Source organism: Geotrypetes seraphini, chromosome 19 (genome assembly GCF_902459505.1).
Source record: "Geotrypetes seraphini chromosome 19, aGeoSer1.1, whole genome shotgun sequence".
In the NCBI taxonomy this organism is placed as follows: domain Eukaryota; kingdom Metazoa; phylum Chordata; class Amphibia; order Gymnophiona; family Dermophiidae; genus Geotrypetes; species Geotrypetes seraphini.
The window spans coordinates 13,189,052-13,212,866 of record NC_047102.1 but is presented as its reverse complement, the minus strand read 5'-3'; the positions used below and the strand labels follow the sequence as shown (position 1 = coordinate 13,212,866).

Below are 23,815 nucleotides of genomic sequence, written 5' to 3'. Positions count from 1 at the left end.
CAAAATACCAGTTCTTTTTCTGTTAAGTGAACACTGGTGACAGTTTTCTTGCTGATGGCAACCTTTGGTTCTATAAATAATTTGATCTCTGTTTTAGGTATGGAAAGCAAGATTAAACGGCTACGAGGAAGCTTTGAAGCTCTTTGACAAGATACCTGATGATAAGAGCCCAGAGTGGTCCAAGTATCTTGGGCTGATCAAGAAATTTGTAACGGATTCCAATGCTGTAGCTCAGCTAAAGGGGTTGGAAGCGGCCCTTGCTTATGTTGAAAGAGCTCACGTAGCAGGGAAGTAAGTGGCTCCTGATTAAATCTATATGCACTTTCCCTTTTGAAAAAGTTTGCTTTCTTTATCATCCCTCCTGACCAGCACAGAAACAAATGGTTTACGTTTCTCTGTCAGCAGGTGGAGACTGAGACACTGACTTTTGGCTGTAGTGTAAGTGGTCTGTTCTCAGTCTCTAGTAGGTAGAGGTGCAGTCTCTAGTAGGTGGAGGTGCAGTATTTCCCTGGTTTACTGTAGGGCTGTTGGATTTGTTTAGTGGCATTCTTGTAGCGCCGGACTGAGCTTGGGGGACCCTTTTGAGGGTCCGTCCAACCTTGGAGGTGCCACACTTGACTGGTTGAGTCCATCTCCCCATTTTCCTCACCTTCCCCAAATTTTTACCTTAGAGGTGCCCGTGCCTCAGCTGTAAGCCTTGTCACCAATATTCAGGCAAGGCGTGTAGCTTTGAGAGCCAGTGGGGTCTGTTCAATTTAAACTAAAGTTGTATTGGGGGGGGGGGAGAAAAATCCCGAGGCAGTGCCGGTCTGAAGGGAAGCCTTCAGATACCTTTAATTGGTTTTTATTGCTAACCAGCATTTTGGTTTTCTCTTGTAGCAGTTTTCGCAATGAGTACTTTTAAGAAACCTAAAAAGTGCTCCAAGCGCGCAGTTGATGCAGCCGGCATGTGCATAAAGTGCACTGGCTGCTGCGAAGGGGAATCCTGATTGGCTTGGCGTGCCAGCGAGCAAGGTTCCCCTACACACATGCACTGCTCGTTGGCTGCAGGAGGAAGCCCGTGCTTCCCCTAGCTTCTGACAGTCAGGGAAATAAGGTTTCCCATACTACCAGTTGTGCTGGGGATTCCCTTACCGCTGCTGCCAGCTTGCCTGCTTTAGCGGCTGGGTCTGTTCAGGACTTTTTGCCGCCCTTTTGCCTGGGACCTCAAGTGACCTTCCTCCTGTCTTAGAGAGACAGGAACAGATTTGCAATGTGTCTCATTCCTTGGCAGTGAGTCCTTCTTTGCTGCCGGGGGTAGGGGGGTGCCCCTAATTTTGTTTTAGCCATTTACAAGACTTGACTACAGGTAGCTGGGGGTCCTGTTTCTTCCCCAAGGGGGTCTCTGGTTTTTCGAGGAGGGGGCTTTTGCCTTCCACATCTACCCCCTGTTCGGCCCCCATCAGCGTCGGCTCCTGCCTAGTCCCCCCCCCCCCCTCTCTTTCATCCAAGTGACCACGGGTCTTGTGGGATGAGGCCTTTTTTTTTTTTTTTTTTTTTAATTAAATTTGCAGACGCGTTTTCACCTGATGAGGACTTGGACTCTTTGTTGGATCCCCAAGATCCTTTCTGGGGGATGGATGATGTGGACATGTGTTTTTCTGAGATGCTGGCGTTGGTGGTACACATTTTTCGCCGGGAAGAACTGCAGGAGTTTATTCTTCAGGTCGAACCTAGTCTTTCTGATATTTGATTCAATATATGCTTGGAAATCTGCATTCTTGACAATAATGGCTAGCAAACTACACACATAGAAGTATAAGTTATTAACATTTGTAGGACACCTTACAATCCAGACGACAGTGACAATTCTTCACTCCAGGCAGCAGGTCCATTTTTTTTGCTTTGACATTTTAAACATAATAAATCAATGCAGCAGAATCTGGTTTTTATTAATGTTAAGAAAATAATAAAGTACACTTAAGTTCTTTTTTTTTTTTTAATAAATCTTTATTGCATTTCTAAAGCTAACAAAAATGCAATACAGTATCTACAAATAATATGAATCATATATGCATTTATAATCAAACAAAATCCTTACAACATTAAAAAAAAACCCACCCAACCTATATTTCATAAGTGAATAGAACCATACAAAAAAATACCCCCTTAAGACTTAAGTTCTTAATATTGCTTAAAAATATATTAAAAAAATCTATAAAACTAAGCAGCTAAATTATACTTGTGAATTCAGTATGCCATATTTATAAAATGGAAGGGGTGCTTCTATGCAACAAGGTAATTATAATAAGTTTAAAAAGATTCGGGGGCCATTGATTATTTATTCTAATGATCAGACATCTTAAACACCTCAGTATTGGTTAAGATAAAGGGGGGGTGGGAATATGAATGACAATAATTGATAATTGTTAATTATTAATATATGGGTGGGAAGGATGGGATTCTTTTATATTTATATATTTGGAGGATTACAAATAAGATTGTCAAGTGATTAATTAATATATTTCTGAGTGATTATTGTACACTTGTTGTAATTTCTGAAAAAGAATAAAGATTTTTTTTTAAAAACAAAACTAAGCAGCCTCTTGATAGTTGTAGTTTTAAGCAAGTATGTCGTAAATACCAGTGTCTATGCAAGCCTACTGACCTGCTTAACTTTAGATTTGCAGTAAAACTTGTAGGTAGGCCAGTTTAATATTGAGGACTGCTTGGCAAATAAGTTTGAGTACCCTGAACTAAAATGTGTGTATGTGTGTTCGTTTTTTGTTTTTTTTCTTTTTGTTTTAGGACAACTGGAGAAGTAGTTTCAGGAATTGTAAATAAAGTTTTCAATCAACCTAAAGCCAGAGCAAAAGAGCTCGGGACAGAAATATGTCTTATGTATATAGAGATAGAAAAGGGAGAAGTGGTCCAGGAAGAGCTACTGAAAGGACTGGATAACAAAAACCCCAAGATAGTAGTAGCATGCACAGAGACACTGAGGAAAGCACTGAGGTAAGACTAAGTGCCCTAATTCTGAGGTTCTATGGACCAGTTGTTCTACTCTGTCCTAGGGGCTCGCCAGCCTGTCGGGTTTTCAGGCTATCCTCAGTGAGTATACATATGGAAAGACTTGCATGTACTGCCTCCATTGCATTTCAATATTTCACGCTTACATATTGTGGAAATAATAAAACCCTGACACATTTGAGGATCCTCTAGGACAGGGGTCTCAAAGTCCCTCCTCGAGGGCTGCAATCCAGTTGGGTTTTCAGGATTTCCTCAATTATTATCACCTCCATTATTCAAAGCCCCCTCTTTCCTTCCTGTTTAGCAGCCCTTCTTCCTTCCATTGTAGTTCCTTTCTCTGTTTTAATTCCTGTAAACCGTGTCGAGCTCCACTTCCGTGGAGATGACGCGGTATATAAACTTAAGGTTTAGTTTAGTTTAGTTTAGAATATGCATGAGATCTATGTGCATGCACTGCTTTCAATGCTTATTCATTGGGGAAATCCTGAAAACCCGACTGGATTGCGGCCCTCAAGGAGGGACTTTGAGATCCCTGCTCTAGGACAAATTTGGGAACCACTGTGTTGTATGTATTTTTACCACAGAATCTGTTAGCTTCAGACTCTATTTTTGAAAACATTCTCTTTTGTCACTTCCCAAGAGGAGGAGTTATTATTATCTTTTTTCATTCTTCTTTCCTGCTTGCTCTTTCCAGTGACTTTGGTTCAAAGATTGTTGCACTAAAGCCAATTATCAAAGTGTTGCCAAAACAGTTTGAGTCCCGGGAGAAAGCGGTTCGTGATGAGGCCAAACTCTTTGCTGTGGAGATTTACCGCTGGATCCGGGATGCCTTGAGGCCACCACTACAGAATATTAATTCTGTTCAGGTGAGGGATGGACAGGGAAAAGGACACTAGCATTCAGAAAGTTTCTCATTTTAGTTTTTTTATTTCCCATTTTAACCCCAATTCTGCCAGATCCACCCAAAAACTGAAACTTTCCTTTCCCTCTCTAAAAGGCGTTTCACTGGTAGGAAAACTAGGTTCTTCCCTCCCTTTCAGAATCACTCAGCTCTGGAACAACCTTACCTCCCCTCTTAGGAATCTGAGCTCCCTCCAACTCTTCCGTAAACATCTGAAAACCTGGTTATTCTCAAAAATGTAACTCCTCCTCCCTCTCTGGTTATTCTAGTCCTCTAAATTCTCTCTTCATTTTGCCTCTTCCCTCCACTGGAGTTCCTTTCTACCCTAACTCTTGTTAACCGTGTCGAGCTTTACGAATGTAGAGATGATGCGGTATACAAACCTAAGGTTTCGATTAGATTAGATTAAATTTTTTTATTTCTAAGAAAAATATTCGTAAATCTGGTTGGTTTTATTTTCCTTCAGCATTCCAAGCAGGATTAATGAATTCATGTTTGAATCTTCTTGTTTCTCCATTTCTTACTTACTATCAATTTCGAAAAAATCTTAAAACCCACTTATTTAAACAATATAATATACATTATTGATTTTCATATTATCATGTAGTTATAATGCACTTTTTAACCATACTTATTTTAGTTTATATTGTGTTTTCCCTATTCATTAGTTTTAATGCTTGTATTAGTTATTTAAATTTTTATTATGTATGATGTTGTTATTATATTGTATGCTGAGTACCTATTGTGTAAACCGCTATGAACTTCTAGTTAGGCAGTATATAAAAATAAATTATTATTATTATTATTATTCAAGGGATGATAAATACAAAGTGCTCTCTAAGCTCTCCCTTTGAGTGCATTATGACAATAGTATGTGAAAATCAGTGTTTTGAAAGCTACCAACTAGAACTGCAGTTTGCTATACGGAGGTGAATGTTTTGGTTTTCAAAGCCTGTTTTTAATATCTACTATCCAGTGGATTCCAGGAAACCTGAGTTGATAGCAGTACCTACCTCTCATCACAGTGTGATTATTTGTCATGTGTTTTGTGCTCTGGAGGAGTTAAAATTTTGTTTTTATGCTTCCTTTTTTAACAAAATGGCTTTATTTGCAGCTGAAAGAACTGGAGGAAGAATGGGTGAAAGTCCCTTCAACTGCTCCCAAGCAGTCTCGTTTCCTGCACTCCCAACAAGACTTAAAAGTAAAGTTTGAACAGCAGCAGGCAGCTGGAGGAGATTCTGACGCAGGTGTGCTGCACCTTGATTTCCATAGGATACATTGTTTAAAAAGCTCGTTATTGGCATCTAAAAACATAAGAATTGTCATTGTTGGGTCAGCCCAGTGGTCCATCGTGCCCAGCAGTCCGCTCACGCGGCAGCCCTCTGGTCAAAGACCAGCACCCTAACCGAGACTAACCCTACCTGCGTACGTTCTGTTCAGCAGGAACTTGTCCAACTTTGTCTTGAATCCCTGGAGGGTGTTTTCCCCTATGACAGACTCCGGAAGAGCGTTCCAGTTTTCTACCACTCTCTGGGTGAAGAAGAACTTCCTTACGTTTGTACGGAATCTATCCCCTTTCAACTTTAGAGAATGCCCTTTCGTTCTCCCTACCTTGGAGAGGATGAACAACCTGTCCTTACTTACTAAGTCTATTCCCTTCAGTACCTTGAATGTTTCGATCATGACCCCTCTCAATCTTCTCTGCTGGAAGGAGAAGAGGCTCAGTTTCTCTAACCTCTCATTGTATGGCAACTTCTCCAACCCCTTAACCATCTTAGTCGCTCTTCTCTGGACCCTTTCGAGTAGTACCGTGTCCTTCTTCATGTACGGCGACTAGTGCTGGACACAGTACTCCAGGTGAGGGCGAACCATGGCTCGATACAGCGGCATGATAACCTTCTCCGATCTGTTGTGATTCCCTAAATGCCAATAAGTAAAATTTAGTTGCTGTACATTTCTCATTTCTATTATAATGTATATATCATGCAGGGTTGAGTTGCTAACTTAGGAAGGAAGGTTTGCATAATTCTTAATACCAAAATATAAATTTCCAACCTGATACATTTCCTTGCATCATCATGCAGGAGTGGAAGATGGTGAAGATGTGCCACAGATTGATGCCTATGAACTTCTGGAAGCTGTTGAAATTCTCTCCAAGCTTCCTAAAGATTTCTATGAAAAAATTGTAAGTAAAGTCATTCGGTTCAACTTGCTGTCGGACTTAAAATATTGCAGTGATTGACTTTGAAGACCTTTCTAGCTTGTCAGTTTTAGGGGCTTTGGTTTTAAAAGTTGTTTTCTTTGTTAGAATACAAGTACTTAAGACTGCATTCTGTAACAGTTTTTGTTTTAGTGTTAAATTTATCTTTGTCTCTGCGGTTAAAATATTGGATGGTATCATGCTTTAATAGGAGGCCAAAAAATGGCAGGAGAGGAAAGAAGCTCTTGAAGCTGTGGAGATACTAGTGAAAAATCCAAAACTGGAAAATGGAGACTATGGCGACTTGGTGAAAGAACTCAAGAAGGTAAGGTGAATGCTTCTAACTGTTCCCTTGGTAATGTAAGCATTTCTGCATCATTATGTTTTGCTAATGTCCATGGACATTCAAGATGAGATGGTCACAGCGGGGGCAGTTCTATAAGGAGCTGCCCCCTTTTTATTTAGCTGCTCCGGTGCGAGAGCCTAATCTAGAATAGCATCTGAGTGTCCAGAGTCTGTTATAGAAGACTAGATTTCAAATGTCCGTTACACTAGGCAGTTGAGCCAGCCATAGACCTGCCATAAGTGTAGGTGTCTAAATGCAGCAAGTTGGGAGGTTGTCTTTTTATCTGCTCTGCATTTGATTCTTGTTTTGTTTTTATCCAACTTTTTTGAGGCTTCCTGGTGCTACGGAGGTTCATAGAGATCCTGGGACAGAGGAAGGAGTGGTGCGGTGGTTGGAGCTACAGTCTCGGCACTCTGAGGTTGTGGGTTCAAACCCCGCGCTGCTCCTTAAGACCCTGGGCAAGTCACTCAATCCTCCATTGCCCCAGGCACGTCAGACAGATTGTGAGCCCACCGGAACAGACAGGGAAAATGCTTGAGTACCTGATTGTAAACCGCCTAGACAACCTTGATAGGCAGTATATAAATACCTAAAAAATAAATAATAATAAGTTAGAGAATATAGTAAGTTAGTGTATAAGTGGCAGCTCAGCTTGTGCTCCACCCAAGTTTATGTACACCCCCCTCTTCCCCCGGCAGTTATGTTCTATTCCGTTATGGGATAGCGCTTTATCCAGCTCTGTTCTTTGCAATTCCTAATCGGCTACCATTCTCCATGACATCTATTCTCCATGTTGTCCAATTAGCAGATAGCTAGAGCATTAACAAGGAGGAAAACAGACTTGAGATTGGAGACTTTCTTCTGGCATTGCCTTTGCTTGCAGGTGATGGAGTGCTGCATTATAATATGATGACATTTTCACACAGGTAGTTGGAAAAGATTCCAATGTCATGTTAGTGGCTCTGGCTGCTAAGTGTCTGGCTGGACTAGCCACTGGCCTCAGGAAGAAATTTGGAACATATTCTGGACACGTGAGTAACTTTTATCATGCACTGCTTTTCTTCCCAAAGCGCATTGAATCTTGTAACTATTCACTATGTGTAAGGGAAGCCCTGTGCAATAGGTGAGACATTCTAGACAGATGGATAATATCCCCATAGCCGCGTGTATCTGCAGAAGGAATCAATTTTGGATTTTTCCTTTTGCCTCTGCTGTACTTCACTGCTGTACCTCCTTAACTCCATAGTTCTTTCCTTCTGCACGCATGCCCTCAGGAGTGTTTGTTCTGCTGTCCCCATTTTATTTGGTGTATATTTTGTCCCTTTTTCGGGGATTCTGGTGCTTGGAGCGTTTTTCCAGCTCTGCCTGCTTTGAGAACACACAAACTTCGGTCTGTAACTGACAGGCTGATCTCAGTGGGTACCTGTTGGCTGGCCAGCATGCATAGTTTTCTTTGAAGCTTAGGGCCATCCCTGAAGTGGTCTCGCCTACCGTTAAGTAGGGGTCGAGCACAGGCTGTTGGGTGCTCTTAGGAGACTCAGTGGTGTCTCGCAGGGATCTGACTGCATTTTCTCACATCTTAGTGCATATCCGTTGGTCCACAAGGGTGGAGGTTCAGTCAGATCAGTATTCCAGAGGCATTCTGGAACAGCATTAGCAATTCTTCAACATGAAGCAGTGATTCTCTCATCCAGCTATTATTAGAGAGCTGAAGTAGGCTGCAGCACATATTTTCAGACAGGTCACAGTGAGTACAGGCTGTGAGGTGAATCGGGGGAGATTGGGAAAGTGGGGTTTTCAGTGTTTCTGCATGTTCCCTTGTGTTCCGCCACCTGAAAAATCCTAATTTTTGCTGGGGGGTTTTGTGTTTGGGAAGTTACAAAAATAATGCAATTTTGGCACGAATTTCTTAACATTGGCCATCTTGGATTTTTAGCTATCGTTTGTTTGTTTTTTTCTAAAGCTCCTTGATTCTCCAAAACTTTCAAAAAATTTCTTACCTCCAAAAATGTCTTGCTGAGATCCCACTTTATTTTTCTGGGAAATCAGTTATATTTCAACATGTGCTTTTGTACCTAAAATGGTCTTTCTGTGCTGTGTGTTTTTTAAAATTGGAATGTCTCTCTTAATCCTTCCCAGCATATTCTTCCTTGGGAAAGATGAGTTTCTTAGCCTTAAATATTCATGAATTAGTCATGTACAGATGTTTGCAAAGGAGAAGTAGTTTCAAATTGTTCCTTGTCTATGTGGCTCAGAGGTTGATCTCCAACACGTTTGCTGAAAGATCTAGAGACTCCAGAGAATTTTTGGATGCATTCTACGAGACCATATATAGTCCCCTTCCTGGGCAGTGCTCAAGCAACCTCTGCAGGGTGTTTTTATAGGGCTTCCTGGTCCACATTACATGTGTTAACCTTTTACATATTAGTCTTGCAGAGCTAAGGAGGGCTATATTTGGGGCTGGCATTCTCTGGGCGGCACTGTTTACCCAATTTTTTTTCTAGATAAGGAGAATAGATTTTATATTATTTCTTAACTTATTAACAGGCTTCAAGAAAAAAAACATTAAAAAAATGTTCCTTTATTTGTTTTATAAATCTTTATTCATTTTCTTATGTTACAACAAGTGTTTTAAATAAATTCATTATAAACTTGAATAATCACACTTGATTAACTTACAGATTAATATCAAATTTAAAATTTCTTTAGAAAATCAATATTTTATAAAGTTATAATATTATGTAAGAAATTTAAATTAATATAATTATTATTGAATATAATAATTTCCCCTCCCTCCCTCCCTCCCTATCAATACTGAATGAGAAATCTTTATTCATTTTCATATGTTACATCAACAATATAAATTCATACTAATATTTCAGAAAACTAGCTTTTTGGATGCTTGAGGCACATTTGCGTCCGTTTCTAAATTGTGATCGGAGACGTTACACCCTGAGGTAGCTGTAGAGTGAAACGCTGGCCGCCGTCGGTGTACCGATCATTTAAAGCTAAGTAGTGATAAGATATTTTTTATCTATCATTCAGTACTTCTATTTAAGAACTTTTTAATAGTGCTGAGTTTCTGTTATTTCAGGAGGTTTTTTAGCCAATGAGGTGAACGCCTTACCACCGCTATTCCACCATAGTGGAGGTGGGAGGGCCCTTGTCTGAGGCTTTTTCCTCCGTTGACATTTACATTGAACCTGCACTTGCCTTTATTCCATCTGTTGACAACTGATATCCGACCATCGTAGAAGTTTTTTTTCTATTACGATTGGGTTTCTACTGTATCTGTATTTTGTGGCTATATGGTTTCTAATTTCTCCTTCTCTTCCCTTATGGAATTTTTGGATTGTTATGATCCTATTTTATTTTATCAGTTTCTTTTTTTTTTCCAAATCTTTATTCATTTTCAAATTTTTCAACAAGTGTACAATATTATAACAAATAATTCAAATAAATCACTTGAAAATCCTATCCTATCCAATAATGTCTTAAATACATAAATACCCCCCTCCCTCCTCCCATTCCTCCCCACAACAACAATGAACTCAATCAAATCACATACTGCATACCCCCCCTTCATTTATTTTATCAGTTTCATTGTTTTGTAATTTGTCTAGTATCAAGTGCTTAGCACCATTCCTATATCCTATATAATAAAACCCTAAGCGCGCATGCGCACTTAGGGTTTCGTGATCTCTGCGGTCGAGTTTTCTGATCCGTGGCCGGATTCTATTTTAGAACCCGGCGGCAGGGAACACTCTGGCCACTCCCCTCCTCCCACCCTCACTCACCAACTGCTGGAAGAAGTGCAGACAAGATCTCACCCTGCCCGCCGCCCTGTCACTCCTCACACGTGCACGACGCCGAGCCAACAGGCCAGTGCCCAGCAGAAGCCCCGACACAGCACCGACCACAAGGGAATTGGGCACAGGAGCCCCGCCCCAACCCTCCAAGACAGGCAGCATGGACATGGAGCCCCAAAGGCAGCCTGAGAACACGTGCTGACTCTGAAAATTTGCCACTGTCGTCGCCCCCCCCCCCCCCCCCCCGCACCCTTTCCCGGCACACACGAACCCCCATTGACCCTCCCACCGCGAGACGCACAAACCTCCCGGCTCCAGCAGTGGCCGCATCACAGTAAAGATGCTGCTTCGCGGCTTTCCCATGCTCTGATTTCCTCTGCTGCATCTCTGATAACATCATCAGAGACGCCGGCAGAGGAAGTCAGAGCATGGGAAGGCTGTAAAGCAGCGTCTTTAGTGTGATGCGGCCGCTGCTGGAGCCAGTAGGTTTGACGGTTGTCTCGCGGTGGGAGATGGCTGGCAGGTTGGCTTCGGAGAGTGCAGGAAGGACAAAGTATGTAAGGCAGTGAGGGGGAGCAGGGAAGAGGTGCTGCTGGACCGGGGGAGTAGGGAAGAGGGACCAGGGGAGTAGAGAACAGGTGCTGCTGGACAGGGGAGTAGAGAACAGGTGCTGCTGGACCGGGGGAGAAGGGAAGAGGGACAGGGGGAGCACGGAAGAGATACTGCTGCACAGGGAAGTGGGTTGGGGGAGGGAAATGCTGCTGGTGAGAAAAGGGGGCTGGGGCTGAAAGGGAAAAGATGGGAGAAGAGGGCTGGGAGGTAAAAATGGGTTTGGAGCTGGGGCTGAAAATAGGGGACACGTGAGGGAAGGAGGCTTTACTAGCACCCGTTAATGTAACGGGCTTAAACACTAGTCATATCATATTAAGAAAGTTGTGCTTGCAGGGTGGCAAAAACCCACATGTCTGAACTAGGCTGCTGGGATTCAAAGAGAGGAAATTTCTCCACATGTTACTTGAGGGTACATGGATAGAACAGAAAGACAATCTGGTGGATGCAAAATAGGATTAGTGCCTGAAGTTTGCTTTATTGTTTTTATATATTTCAGGTTGTGCCTACAATACTGGAGAAGTTTAAAGAGAAGAAGCCTCAGGTGATACAAGCCCTGCAGGAAGCAATAGATGCTATTTTCCTCACTGTAAGTACTAAGCTGTCTTTTGCCTAAGCTGGACAGGAAATGGGATTTCTTGGTCAGATCTGTGAGACTATCCAATGTGCTCTTTTACCATTCTTTAAGACTACTTTACAAAACGTAAGTGAAGATGTGCTAGCTGTGATGGACAACAAGAACCCAGCAATCAAGCAACAGGCTTCCTTATTCCTTGCTAGAAGCTTCCGACACTGCACTCCATCAACCCTGCCCAAGAGTTTGTTAAAGCCTCTATGTGCAGCACTTGTGAAGGTAAAGACTGCAACTTCCACATGAACTAGCTAAAACACCTTCTAGTGCAATAAGTGTGTCATTCTGAGAGTAGAATATTTTCCCCATGCCCATGAGCCATGCAGAAGGAATCCACTCCAGGTTTTGCAACTCCACCTCCCTCTCCAGAGGGTTCTGCTGTCCCCTTCAGTTTTTCCTTCTGACGTGAGCTGGAAGGTGTCTTTCTGATCTGCTCTACACATTTCTTTATTATTTTTGGTGTGAGAGGATATCTTTAGAGCCTGAAGATATGTACAGAGCTATTTCATGTCTCCAATGCCCTCTCTTCACTAAGATTATTGCAGTCTTCTGGTCTGTATTTTCATCATTTTGTTTAATAATCTCGGTGCAGGATATGGGTTATCCTAGTTTCTGTAGAGGTATGGAAGAATGATCTTAGCCTTCTGTATATGAAGGGTAGGATTTGTGAGATGGTGTTCTGTGGGGGGAAAATGAGGGATGGGGAAGTTTTGTATTAGTTGGGAGAGGGAAGATGAATTCTTTTATTCTGTGACCATCTTCTCATAGCAAATCAACGATTCTGCTCCAGAAGTGAGAGATGCTGCATTTGAAGCTTTGGGTATTGCACAGAAGGTGGTAGGGGAAAAAGCAGTCAACCCTTTCCTAGCTGAGGTGGACAAATTGAAGCTGGACAGGGTAAGTAAGTAGACAATTTTTAAGGGGTTTAGGTGATACTGCTAGAATAATTGTCATATATAACTTAGACCCCATAATTGTTTAATTCTCAAGATTCTGTTTTTGATGAGATTTTCTGTTTGAATGCTTGAATCCAGGGATGTAGCTAGAATGATAGTTGGGGGGGGGGGGGGAGGAGGAAGGAAGAGGTTAAGAGCTCTGGTAAACAAATTCAGACTTATAGAAAACTTGTCTTAGTACTATAAACAAACTGAAAAGAAAGATAGCGGAGATTCATGTTTCCCAAATCCTAACACATTACCATTAAGTTCACTTTCCTACATTTTTATTTTTTTGTTGTCTGGTCATTGCTTTGGTCCTAGTGTGTCTTCCGGTTTTTTTTCTTTTTTCTCAACACTCTCTCTCCCTCCAGGGTCTCCTGTCCTTTTGACATTTTTATTCTATGTCCCTATTCATCCTGTCCAGTGTTGGCTCTCCTGGATCCAAATCTTCTCTCTAGTCAGCATTCCTGTGTGTCACTTTCCCTATGCTCCTTGGTTTGCATTATCTGTCTTTATCCCTATCCCTGCCCCTCCACTTCCTTCCTTTTGCTTCAGCTCTCTGTCCATCTATCTGTGGGCCCAGCATTTTTCTGTCCACACCAGGGGATCACCCAGCAGAGCCGGTGATTAAAATGGGCAGTCCAGCCCTTGCAGGAAGTTAAAAAGTTAAAAAAAAGCCTTGACATATGATACGATTTTGTTTGGTACTGCAATGAGAGCTCGAAGTCAAATTTCATCAAATAACAATAAACTTTTATTTATATTGACTGGAGTAGCAGTACAACAAATTAAACATAATTGGAAAAATTATGACAGATTGAACTATAATTTTTGGTGGAACTCAGTTTGCCATATATATAAGATGGAGCGTACATTTGCAACACAAAAAGGATATATGGATAAGTTCAAGAAGATTTGGGGACCATTAACAGATTTTTGCAATGACTGATTTTAATTTTTTCCCATAATAAGATAATGGTTAAAGAAGGGAGGGAGGGAAGGGGTAAAGAATTTATTCTCTTTATTATACATTATAAAAAATATATCATAAAGAATGAATGATAGTCTTATGAGAAATTAATGTGATAAAGGGAGGGAAAAGGGTTCATAATTAAATAATTGATAATATCATTACAATATATGTCATATAAATTCATAAGAAAAATAATATAAAATATGGTTTATATAAAATACATTATAGAGATATCAAGTGTATTGTTAAGATAAATGTATGGAAAATTTTATAACACTTGTTGATATGTGAAAAAATCAATAAAAAAAACTTAAACATTTAAAAAAAAAAGGAAGTTAAAGGCAGCCTGTTCTAATTGCCGACTGCCGGCGACCCACTTGTGCTTTGAGGATCAGGTGGAGGGTTAAGAGATACTGGGCTGCATGGAGATGGGAGGAAGGGGGGTTGGATTCATGGTTGGAGAAGAGCATTGATAGGTGGTTAGGAAGGGTTTACCTAAAGGTAAAGTTGCAGGTGGTCCTGGGCTTTTTTGCTGAGTTTGCTCAATGGTAGCTATGCTCCTGCTTTAATCTGAGTCAGTTATGCTTTGCATTGTACACTGAAATCTTCATAAACATTTAAAAGAATAAACTGAGGTTAATTATACACTAATTGACATTCCTGTATGAGGCTGAACAAATTCAGATTAATACAATCCAAAAGCCCTTTTTGGTGTTTTTTCCAAATGTTCTCTGGGATGTGTTCATCTTTTGCCTTCCATGCCTATTGGGTTGAATTATAAATGTGAATTAGCTTACCTTGTGGTCCTTTTACTAAACTATGGTAAGTCCTAGCGTGCGTTTACTGCATGTTAGGGCTTACTGTGGGATGTGTGCTAGCATCCCCTGATAAAACGGCCAATTTGAACGTGCACACTAAAAATATTTTATAATCTTCTGGGTAAGGGGGTATGTTAGGGAGTGGTAAGTGGGCATGACAGCACTAATCGGTGCGTGTGGCATTGCTGTGTGCTAACTGGTTAGCACAGGATCCCTTACCACCCACAAAAATGAGTGACAGTAAGAGCTTGCGTGTAATATTTTTAATGGCTATGCCCTAATTGCACAATTAGCGCATGGCCATTTTTACCAGAAGCAGAAAAAGTGACCTTGATGTGTGGAAAAGACCCTCGGAAAGAGCATATAGGCCACTTTTGTTATGGCTTTAGCAAAAGGGCCCCCAAGTTACAGCTAAATAATTTGTGCTTCATCATTTTCCTACAGATCAAAGAATGCTGTGAAAAAGTGGAGCTGGCCTATGGAAAGAAGGGAGGAGGGGCAGCTACAGCAGAGAAAAAGGAATCCAAAGTAGCTTCTGGAAAGGTACCAGCATCTTCAGGAGCTTCTGGTGATAAGGATGTTAAAGAAGCTGGAAAATCTTCAGGTCCCACTAAAAAGGCTTCTACAGTCAAGGTGAGCTGGGAAGAAATGGGGAACAAATTCGTTCTTTCAATGTGTCATACTTGTGCTTTTGGTTTGAGGTGGTGGTGTATACTCAGAACATATTGAGGAAATAGGCTATTACCGTATTTTTCGCTCTATAAGACACACCTGACCATAAGACGCACTTACGTGTAGAGGAGGAAAAACCAAGAGAAAAAATTTCTGAACCAAATGGTGTACCCTGTCCCAGCGCCCTGCCCTGTCCGGCCTCTGGTGGTCTAGTAGTAGACCAGGGCAGGTCTAGTGGTAGGCAGGCCTCCCCCCCCCCCCACAAGGTACCTCTTTTAAAATTGTGGTGAATCAAATAGTGTACCCTGTCTCACCGCCCTGTTCCCTCTCTGGTGGTCTAGTGTTAGGCCAGGGCAGGTCTAGTAGTAGGCAGCCCCCCCTCCCCCCACCGACTGGCTGTGTGGAGTATCTTATCTATGATCGAGTTTGTTTTAAGTCGTTTTTGGAGGCCTGGGAACCTGGAATAAAGTGCTGGTGACTGAAGGATACCTGACCGAAGCTGCTGCTAAGACTCCTGAAGCAGGCCTGTTGGCCGAAACATGTACTTGTCGAGTCATTGAGTTATTGGATGAATAAAGTCATTTGAACCATTGGATGAGTAAAAGGACATTTTTATGATAGTTTTTGGTCATCAGTCTGATTAGGACAATTCCACTCCTTACTTTATGTATTTGAGTTTGTGGATTTGTTTCCCCTGTTGTATTCCTCGCTAAAGAGTCCTGCATGTGTTCAGATAGGTGAAAAGATAGTTCTGTGTTAGGAGATAAGAAAAGCTATATGTGCTGCAGATGGATGCAAGAAAAGCAGTGCCTCTCTCTCCAGACAAGGGAAGGGCAGAGTCAGAGGCCAATAGGAACAGAACTTATTACCAGGTAGCCCAAGAAGAAAAGGAGAGCCAGAAGTAAGACAAAGGATTCAAGCTTAGGTAGGAGAAGGAGGGACGTGGTCTTAGAAAGACCACTAGTAGATAAGCTTTTACAGGTAAGCAGGAGTGACTGCGACATGTGTAAGATTGCAATGCCTAGCTCACATATTCTGTGAAATTACTGAATTACATAAGGCATATATTGGAGCCCTGTCACAGTCGCAACCAGTGTAAGGCTGCCGGGGGCATAACAATCCCTCAGTACCCTTTTGTGGTCTCATGGATTCCCTCACAGGATTTCTGCTTCTAATATACCTGAATTTTTGCCTCTCTGGCAAGTTTCTCTTCATTCTCTTTTAGCCTTCTTTATCAATGTTTTGCATATACATAACTTGCCAGTGCTTATGTTGGCTGCTTATTTTCTTATTCCGTTCTTTAAAGGATTTTATTTGGCTCCAATAGCCTTTGTCAAGTCACTTTTTAACTATTCTGACTGACGTCTGATACTCTTATCACTTTTGTTAATACATGGAATACATGGTCTGGGGTTTCAAGCTGTTGGTTGCAGCTTGGATTATGTGCAAATTAGCTTGCTTGATATTCTAATTGGACTCCTAAAATTTTTATTGTCAGAATGATGATGATGTAATCCCATTTAATTGTGACTTTATTTTTATCATCTGTCCTATTAGTAGCCAAGGAAACTCTTAGTTTGTTTGTTTTTTTTCTTTAATTTTAACTTGATATATGATTGGATGGCCAGTTTTAACAGTAATACCTTTTCTATCCAAGATACTTCTAATGGGAAATTTGAGGAATATCAAGGTAATATTGTCTTCATAAATATAGGGCCTCTTCTATCAAACTACGCTAGCAGTTTTTAGCGCAGTGAGCCGCACTGAATGGCCGTGTTGCTCCTGATGCTCATAGGAACTCGATGAGCGTCGGGAGCAGCATTCAGTGCGGCTCACCGCACTACAAACTGCTAGCGAATTTTGATAGAGGCCCATAGTGTTAAGACTTGTAATTTAGTTAATTCCTTACTCAATGAAGAAAGATAGATGTTGGGGGGAGGGAATCCCTGAGGAACTCTGTACGGCATACTCCATTTATGAGAGAGAATTTAATCTCTTCTAACCTGATCTATCCGAGATCACAGAAAACTGTTAAACCAGCAGAAGACATTACCTGATAGACCCAGTGAATCCAGACAGTGCAGTAATATATTGTGATCAAGTAAATCAAATAGATGTTATTCTTATGTGACAATAACAAAATGGAGGGAGGGAAGAGGATTCATAATTAAATAATAATTGATAAAATCATTACAGTTTATATGATATGTAAAATCATAATAAAGATAATATAAGATGTTTTATATAAAGTACATTATGGATATATCAAGTGTATTGTTAAACTAATTGTATGAAAATTTATGACACTTGTTGTTATATGAAAAAATCAATAAAAAACAACAACAAAAAAAAAGTTAATCAAAAGCACAACTCAAATCTAACTGTAAAATTAAGGCATTTCATCCTGAATATAAAATAAATGATTTCTTAAAGAAACCAAGTATAGTTTCTGTACTGCAGAGTTATTTGAAACTAGATCGAAAATTATATAGTAATGTAAAATTATCTAAATAGTCTGATTGAAAATTGACCAGCCCTTCTAACAGTTTAACAAAGGGATTAAAGCTATTAGTCAGTAGTTTGAAACTTCTCTAATAGATTCTTTGTGATCTTAATAATAGGAGTGACAATTATTTGGAGCAGTAAACTAAACTAAACCTTAAGTTTGTATACCGCATCAGCTCCATAAAGATAGAGCTCGGCACAGTGTACAGGTAAATTCAATAAATCAGGGAAGGACATATTAAGAAATTAGAGGTTATGAAGAGGAGAGCTAGCTTTACGTTTTGGAGAAAAGCCAGGGTTTCAGATGCTTTCGGAATAATTGGAATGAGCCTAGGTGCAGCGGGGCAGGGAGGTTGTTCCAAAGCTCAGTGAATTTGAAGAAAAGGGATTTCCCTAATTTCCCTGCATACAATGACGCCTTTTAACGAGGGGAAAGATAGTTTGAGTTTGTGGACGGATCTGTACTAAAAACTTTGAAAAAGCTTTGTTCATGATAGCAGGACTGCAGCTAAATTAAAATCAGTTCATTATTTTAAACACAAAATCTTGATGATTTTTTCTGTTTCTTATCCAACAGGCTAGTGGCCCTCCCAAAAAGGCTAAAGGTACAACCGGTGGTGGAACTGGAGCTAAGGGCAAGAAAGTAGCAGATACAAAAGAAATCTTTGAACAAGAACTCTCAGTAAGTTTTGCAGTTAATACCTCCTGACTTCTTAAATAGGGACCTAAGATAAGACATGCTGTGTCAGTCCAAAGGTCCATCAAGTCCAGCTTCCTCTCTTGACAGTAGATAATTAAGGTCATATGACATAGCTGGCAGATCCCAAAGAATAAATTAATGTCTTACAGCTCCCTTCTAGAACTGAAGAGAAGCCACATGAGGTATACTTGATTAATAGCTAATGGAATTTTCCTCCTGGAAGGGGGTTTGTTTTTTATCCCAACACATTCCCCTTTTAAACCAGTTACCGTATATACTCTAATATAAACCAAAAATGGGGGTCTTGGTTTATATTTGAGTGTTGTTGTCGTTGTTCCTCCCCCCGCCCCTCCCCACCTGAACTTGTTGCAGGCCTCTGCTGGGCCTGCCATGAGACCTGGTGGTCCAGCGGTGGACAGGAGGGATCCCTTCCACCTCCTGTCCCAGCCAATTTTAAGAATTTTTACCTCCCTCTCACCTCCCCCGCGTACCTTTAGTATCTGGTAATCCAGCGGTGAACTGCGGCAGGAGCAACCTTCCTTCACTCCTGCCCACGCAGAGCTGCTAGCTGATTGGCTGCTGTGAAGAAAGATCACTCCTGCCTTGGTTCACAGCTGGACCACAGGGATACTAAAGGTGCGCAGGGGAGGCAGGAGGAAGTCAAAATTCTTAGAATTGGCTGGGACAGGAAGCGGGAGGGATCTCTCCTGTCTCAGCCACCGCTGGACCAACAGGTCTCACAGCAGGCCTGGTGGAGGCCTGTACATCATCAGGAGGGAGGAGGGGGACAGGGTACCGGACCTAGCTGAGAGGGAGGGGGGCTGGGTGCAGAGTCTTAACAGGGGGCTGGATGCAGATTACAAGAGAGGAGAGGCAAGGCACTGAACTTTAATATTAACCCTCCCCCCACCCCACCGGGTTGATATTTGAGTCAACCTTTTTCCCTCCTTTCTTGAGGGAAAAAAGGTTACCTCGGTTTATATTTGTGTTGGTTTATATTTGAGTATATACAGTATGTTAGATGCCTTGACGTCCTCTGTAAAAATAAAATAAAAAATGCACAGCTTGTTTTTGAGTGAAAAATGACTTTCTTCAATTCATGCTGCATCTTTGAAAGAAAAAAATGGGCATTGCAGCTGCAATGCTGTTGACTAACTGATAACTATTGACTTCAAACTTTCAGGAATAAAATTTAAAAAATGTAATCTGACTAAATGACATGGGGGGGGGATACAATGAATGTCTAGATTTGTTTTATTAGCCACTTGTGCTTTTATAACAATGATGGGAATAAAACCCTAAACTGTAACAACCTTTATGCTATGTTGATAGCATAAAATCTCATTAATTCTTATCATTGACCTAGATGACCCTTTTCCTCTCCTAATTAGGAAGAACTGGAAACTTTTTCTCTGAGAGGTCATAAAGATCCGATAACTGAGCTCAGTCGCTTAAGTAGTGCACAGTTCTTTGAACTCAAGTTTCAAGTTTTATTAAATATTTGATGAATCGCCTATTAAAAAATTTCTAAGAGATGTACATAATCAGAGTAAAAATATTCAAGAAACTAAAATATAACAAATATTGACATATTACACTATAAATTTCATCCAAAACATACATGAGGGGTAAGGAAAAGAATAAAGTTACAATGTTGGGTTAGAGAAAAGGGAAAAACAAAAGGCTAGACAAAAAAATGACCATTTAACTAGACATGGTACCTAGAGGGACAAACTACTAAACTCGCAACTGGTGTTTTCATTCCCTATGTGTGTGTTCATCTTTTAAGATTGAGGCTTGTGAAGAAAAGGCAGCCTCTGTTCTCCCAGCAACTTGTTTACAGCAGTTGGATAGTGGAAACTGGAAGGAGAGACTTGCTAGCATGGAAGAATTTCAAAAGGTAACTGCTGTTTATTTCAAAGCAAAAATGTGAGCGATGGATGATTGTGAATTTAGGTAGTTGAATTTTGTTTCCCTGCTGTTAATGGAGTTCATGATCTTTCAGGAAAGGCATCACAGAACATCACCAATTAATCCAGTTTTGAGGATTGTAGTAGATGTTCTCTGATACTGGGGATGGTACCACACTATTTCTATTAATATCTTCCTGTATATATTTACTGGAGAAATATGTAAAAACATGTGGTTATGAAATGGAAATGTATTGATGGAACTCTGGTCATTTTTAAAGCCTTGTTTGTTTTTTTTAATATTCTTTATTCATTTTTATAACTTAAAACAAGTGCATCAGAAAGAATAACATATAAAGCCTTTTTTGGATTTTACGGGATAAGTTCAATTTTAGAGTGATTTAAAAATGTTGGCTTTGCATATTTAACCCTTTAATTGGCAGATGATGAAACGGCTGCTTTATATAACTTGATGTTGAACGAGAGCAACAGTGCCAAAGTAACAGGCATTTGGAGATGCAGATCTCCCATAAGAGCCATAGAAACACATGTTGCTTCTGAGCAACAATGCCAAATAAAAGGTTAATGAAACATTAACATAAGTGAACAACATGTGAGATTCTTCAAACTTTATCTGTAAAATTTTTAAAAATATTTTACATAAGATTTTTTTTTCCAGTTGATTTAAAAGATATTCTTCATCGTCTCTCCAGACCGGCACAATTCACTGATGGGTAATAGCTCACCATGATCAGCAGGTGGCGATTGAGACAAACTTTTGACTGTAGTACAAGTGGCTGTGCAATCCCTAATACATTCAGTCTGTTCTCAGTCTCCAACAGGTGGTGGTAAGCTGTTGCAGTCTTCCTTGATTTAGTGTAGGGCTGTTGGAAGTTTAGTGGCCTTCTTATCCCCGTCTGGTGCCAGACTGAACTTGGGGAGACTGACCTTGGGGGCTGTCACACAGAACGGATCGAGTCCCTCCTCCCATTTTCTCCACCTCCCCAAAACTTTTCTAGAGATGCCTCAGCTGTAAGACTTGCCACTGATACCAACAAGGCATATGGCTTAGAGAGCCAGAGGAGTCTATTAAAAAAAAAAATTAAAAATCCTGAAGCAGTGCCTGTCTGTAATTGATTTTTTATTGGTATCCAGCACTTTTAGCTGATTCGCATATTGCACAATGAGCACTTTTAAAGGAAAAAGTGCTCATTGTACTCCCAGCGCAAGGTTGATTTGGCCAGCATGTGCTCGTTGGCTGCCGTGAAGGGGATCTCGTCGGCTTTGGGTGCCGGCGTCCAGGGATCCCCTTTGCATGTGCCTCACATATCGGCAGCAGGCAGTGGGGAAGCTCGGACTTCACTCGCTGCCCACACAGGGATTCCCCCAGTCGCCAATGGTCAGGGAAATAAGGTTTCCCTTACCGCTGATAGTGCTGGGGACTCCGGCTTTAGCAGTTCAGGCATCTAAACCACTGCAGGCCTCGGGAGTTTTTTTCGATGTGTTTTGCACCGGTTTTGGCGGGAAGCTCATCCATCTTGTCTGCAGCCTCATGTGATCTTCCCCCTGTATTGGAGAGACAGGGCAGGTTTCTGCTAGGTCTCCTGCTTTGGCAGTGAGTCCCATTGGGCTGCCAGAGGTTTTTTCCCTTGGTGGTTTTTTTTTTTTTGCCTTGTGCAAAGCTTATCTTCAGGTGGCCGGGGGTCCTGCTTAAATCTCGGTGTTATCGGGTGGGGATGGAGGTGGGGGTTTCTCCCTCTACGTCCACCCCTATTCGGCCCTCCTCTGTACCGGTTTTGATTCCACCCCCCCCCCCCCCCCCATTTGAGATGAGGATTTTTTGTTTGGGGAGCCGGTTTTTGATTGAAGAAGACTTGGACCCCTTGGTGGACCTCCAGGATCTTCTTGGGGGGACGCATCAGGATATTTGGGATATTGTGCTGGTGCAGTGGAAGGCGCCGGAAACGCCTTTTCATTTTGCGTGTTCTATGGCCTGCCTGTATCCCATTCCGGAGGGAGATAGGGATACCTCGAAGTTGCCCGTGGTGATGTGGTTTCAGCCATCAGGTTTGTGGATGTGGTGGTTTTGGCCATCAGGAAAAGGCATACGGTGCCGGTAGAGGGCAGCTTTGCTCTGTGGGACTCTGAGGAGCGTAGGTTGGAGTCCCTTCTTAAGCAGAGTTTTGATGCGACTGCCCTGGCAGTCTGGTGGCTCGGAATTGTTTTCTGTGGTCCGAGCTGTTCCTTGACCGGGAGTCTGATGACTGGTCCTTGGTGGATCAGGGGTTAGCTAAAATTGAGATGGGCGCTTCATATCTCTCGGATACCATGTATGATCTGTTGTGGGCTTTGGCCAAGTCCATGGCTCTCAGGGTGGCTGCACGTTGTACCCTGTGGCTCCAGGCTTGGTCGGCCGACATGGTGTCTAAGGCGAAACTTACAAAATTTCCCTTTCGGGGGTCTTTAGAGTCAGTCAAGGTCTGTACCAACCTGTCCAGATCCTCACCAAACAAGAAAGTGCTCTGTCTTCCTGAAAACTGTGCTTGCCCGCCTGCGCGGGGTGGTGTTGCTCAGGGACATTTGCGTGATTTTCACCAATACCACCCTGGTTGTGGAATGGCTTCCTTTCCTTCCACCGGGTCTCCCCGGGGTCAGTTCTTTCAGCGCATGTAGTCCTTTTGGGGGGCCCACTGGGGGCATGATTCCTCTGCCGGTCCCTCCGCCGCCTGCCCTGTCCAATGACATCTTGCAGGCTCTTCTCCTGGTGCTGCTAGGTGCAAGGTTGCAGGAGTTTTACCAGGGGTGGGCCAAGATCACGACCGAGCAGTAAGTCCTGGAGGTGATTCAGGACGGATGTGCTCTAGAGTTTTCCCAGCCCTTGCCAGATTGCTTCATATCTTTTTCTTGTCAGGCGGCATGGAAGAAGCGGGCTTTTCGGCAGACGCTACAAAGGTTGCTAGACCTCAAAGCAGTAGTTCCGGTGTCTCCTCTGGAGTTTCATACCAGCAGGTATTCCATTTACTTTATTGTGCCCAAGAAAGAGGGGTCTTTTTGGCCCATCATAGATCTGAAGGGGATCAACAGAGCGCTCCGGGTTCCTTCTTTTCATATGGAAACTCTGAGATCTTTCATTCTGGCAGTTCAGCTGGGGGAATTCCTGACTTCTCTCGAACTGATGGAGGCCTGTTTGCATGTTCCAATCACGTCTCCCATAAGAGATTCCTTTGCTTTGTGATCCTGGGCCAGCACTATCAGTTTTGTGCGCTTCCCTTTGGCTTGGCAATACTATGCGGACGTTCACCAAGATTATGGTGGCCATGGCGGCGGCCTTGTGCAAGAGGCTATTCTTGTTCATCTCTATCTGGACGATTGGTTGATCCAAGCAAAATCCTTTCAGGAGTATTCCTGGGTTATGGCTCAGGTTGTGGAGTTTCTGCAGTTGCTGGAATGGGTCTTCAACCTGTCCAAGAGCCGGATGACCCCCGTCTCAGCGACTTGAATACCTAGAGGCTCTATTCAATATCGGCTTGGGGAAAGTCTTTCTCCCCAAGGCCCAAGTGAACAAGTTGCAGTCGCAGGTTCACCTACTGATGGCTTCCCAGTGTTTTCAGTCTCAGGATTATCTCCAGGTCTTGGGGGTTGATGGTGGCCTCCCTGGATGGACCCGGGCTCTCATGCGGCCACTTCAGTATGTTTAGGCAGTGGTTGCCTCAGTGGCATGATCTGGACTCTCCCGTTCCTCTTCGGGAGTTAGTTCACCACAGCCTCCGTTGGTGGTTATAGTCTTCCAATCT

General features: G+C 42.1%; 1 protein-coding gene across 5 annotated transcripts in view; it reads left to right on the top strand.

Annotated features, from left to right (window-relative positions):
- Positions 1 to 23,815, top strand: part of CKAP5 (cytoskeleton associated protein 5) — a 120,032-nt gene that overhangs the window by 13,617 nt on the left and 82,600 nt on the right. For all 5 annotated transcript variants that reach the window (XM_033928376.1, XM_033928375.1, XM_033928371.1 and 2 more), the window contains exons 3-15: positions 98 to 291; positions 2,788 to 2,994; positions 3,704 to 3,875; positions 5,025 to 5,157; positions 5,995 to 6,095; positions 6,322 to 6,435; positions 7,383 to 7,487; positions 11,374 to 11,463; positions 11,563 to 11,727; positions 12,274 to 12,402; positions 14,679 to 14,867; positions 17,989 to 18,093; positions 19,901 to 20,011. In XM_033928376.1, the coding sequence (XP_033784267.1) occupies positions 98 to 291; positions 2,788 to 2,994; positions 3,704 to 3,875; positions 5,025 to 5,157; positions 5,995 to 6,095; positions 6,322 to 6,435; positions 7,383 to 7,487; positions 11,374 to 11,463; positions 11,563 to 11,727; positions 12,274 to 12,402; positions 14,679 to 14,867; positions 17,989 to 18,093; positions 19,901 to 20,011 (1,815 nt within the window). The remainder of the gene's footprint in view (positions 1 to 97; positions 292 to 2,787; positions 2,995 to 3,703; positions 3,876 to 5,024; positions 5,158 to 5,994; positions 6,096 to 6,321; positions 6,436 to 7,382; positions 7,488 to 11,373; positions 11,464 to 11,562; positions 11,728 to 12,273; positions 12,403 to 14,678; positions 14,868 to 17,988; positions 18,094 to 19,900; positions 20,012 to 23,815) is intronic.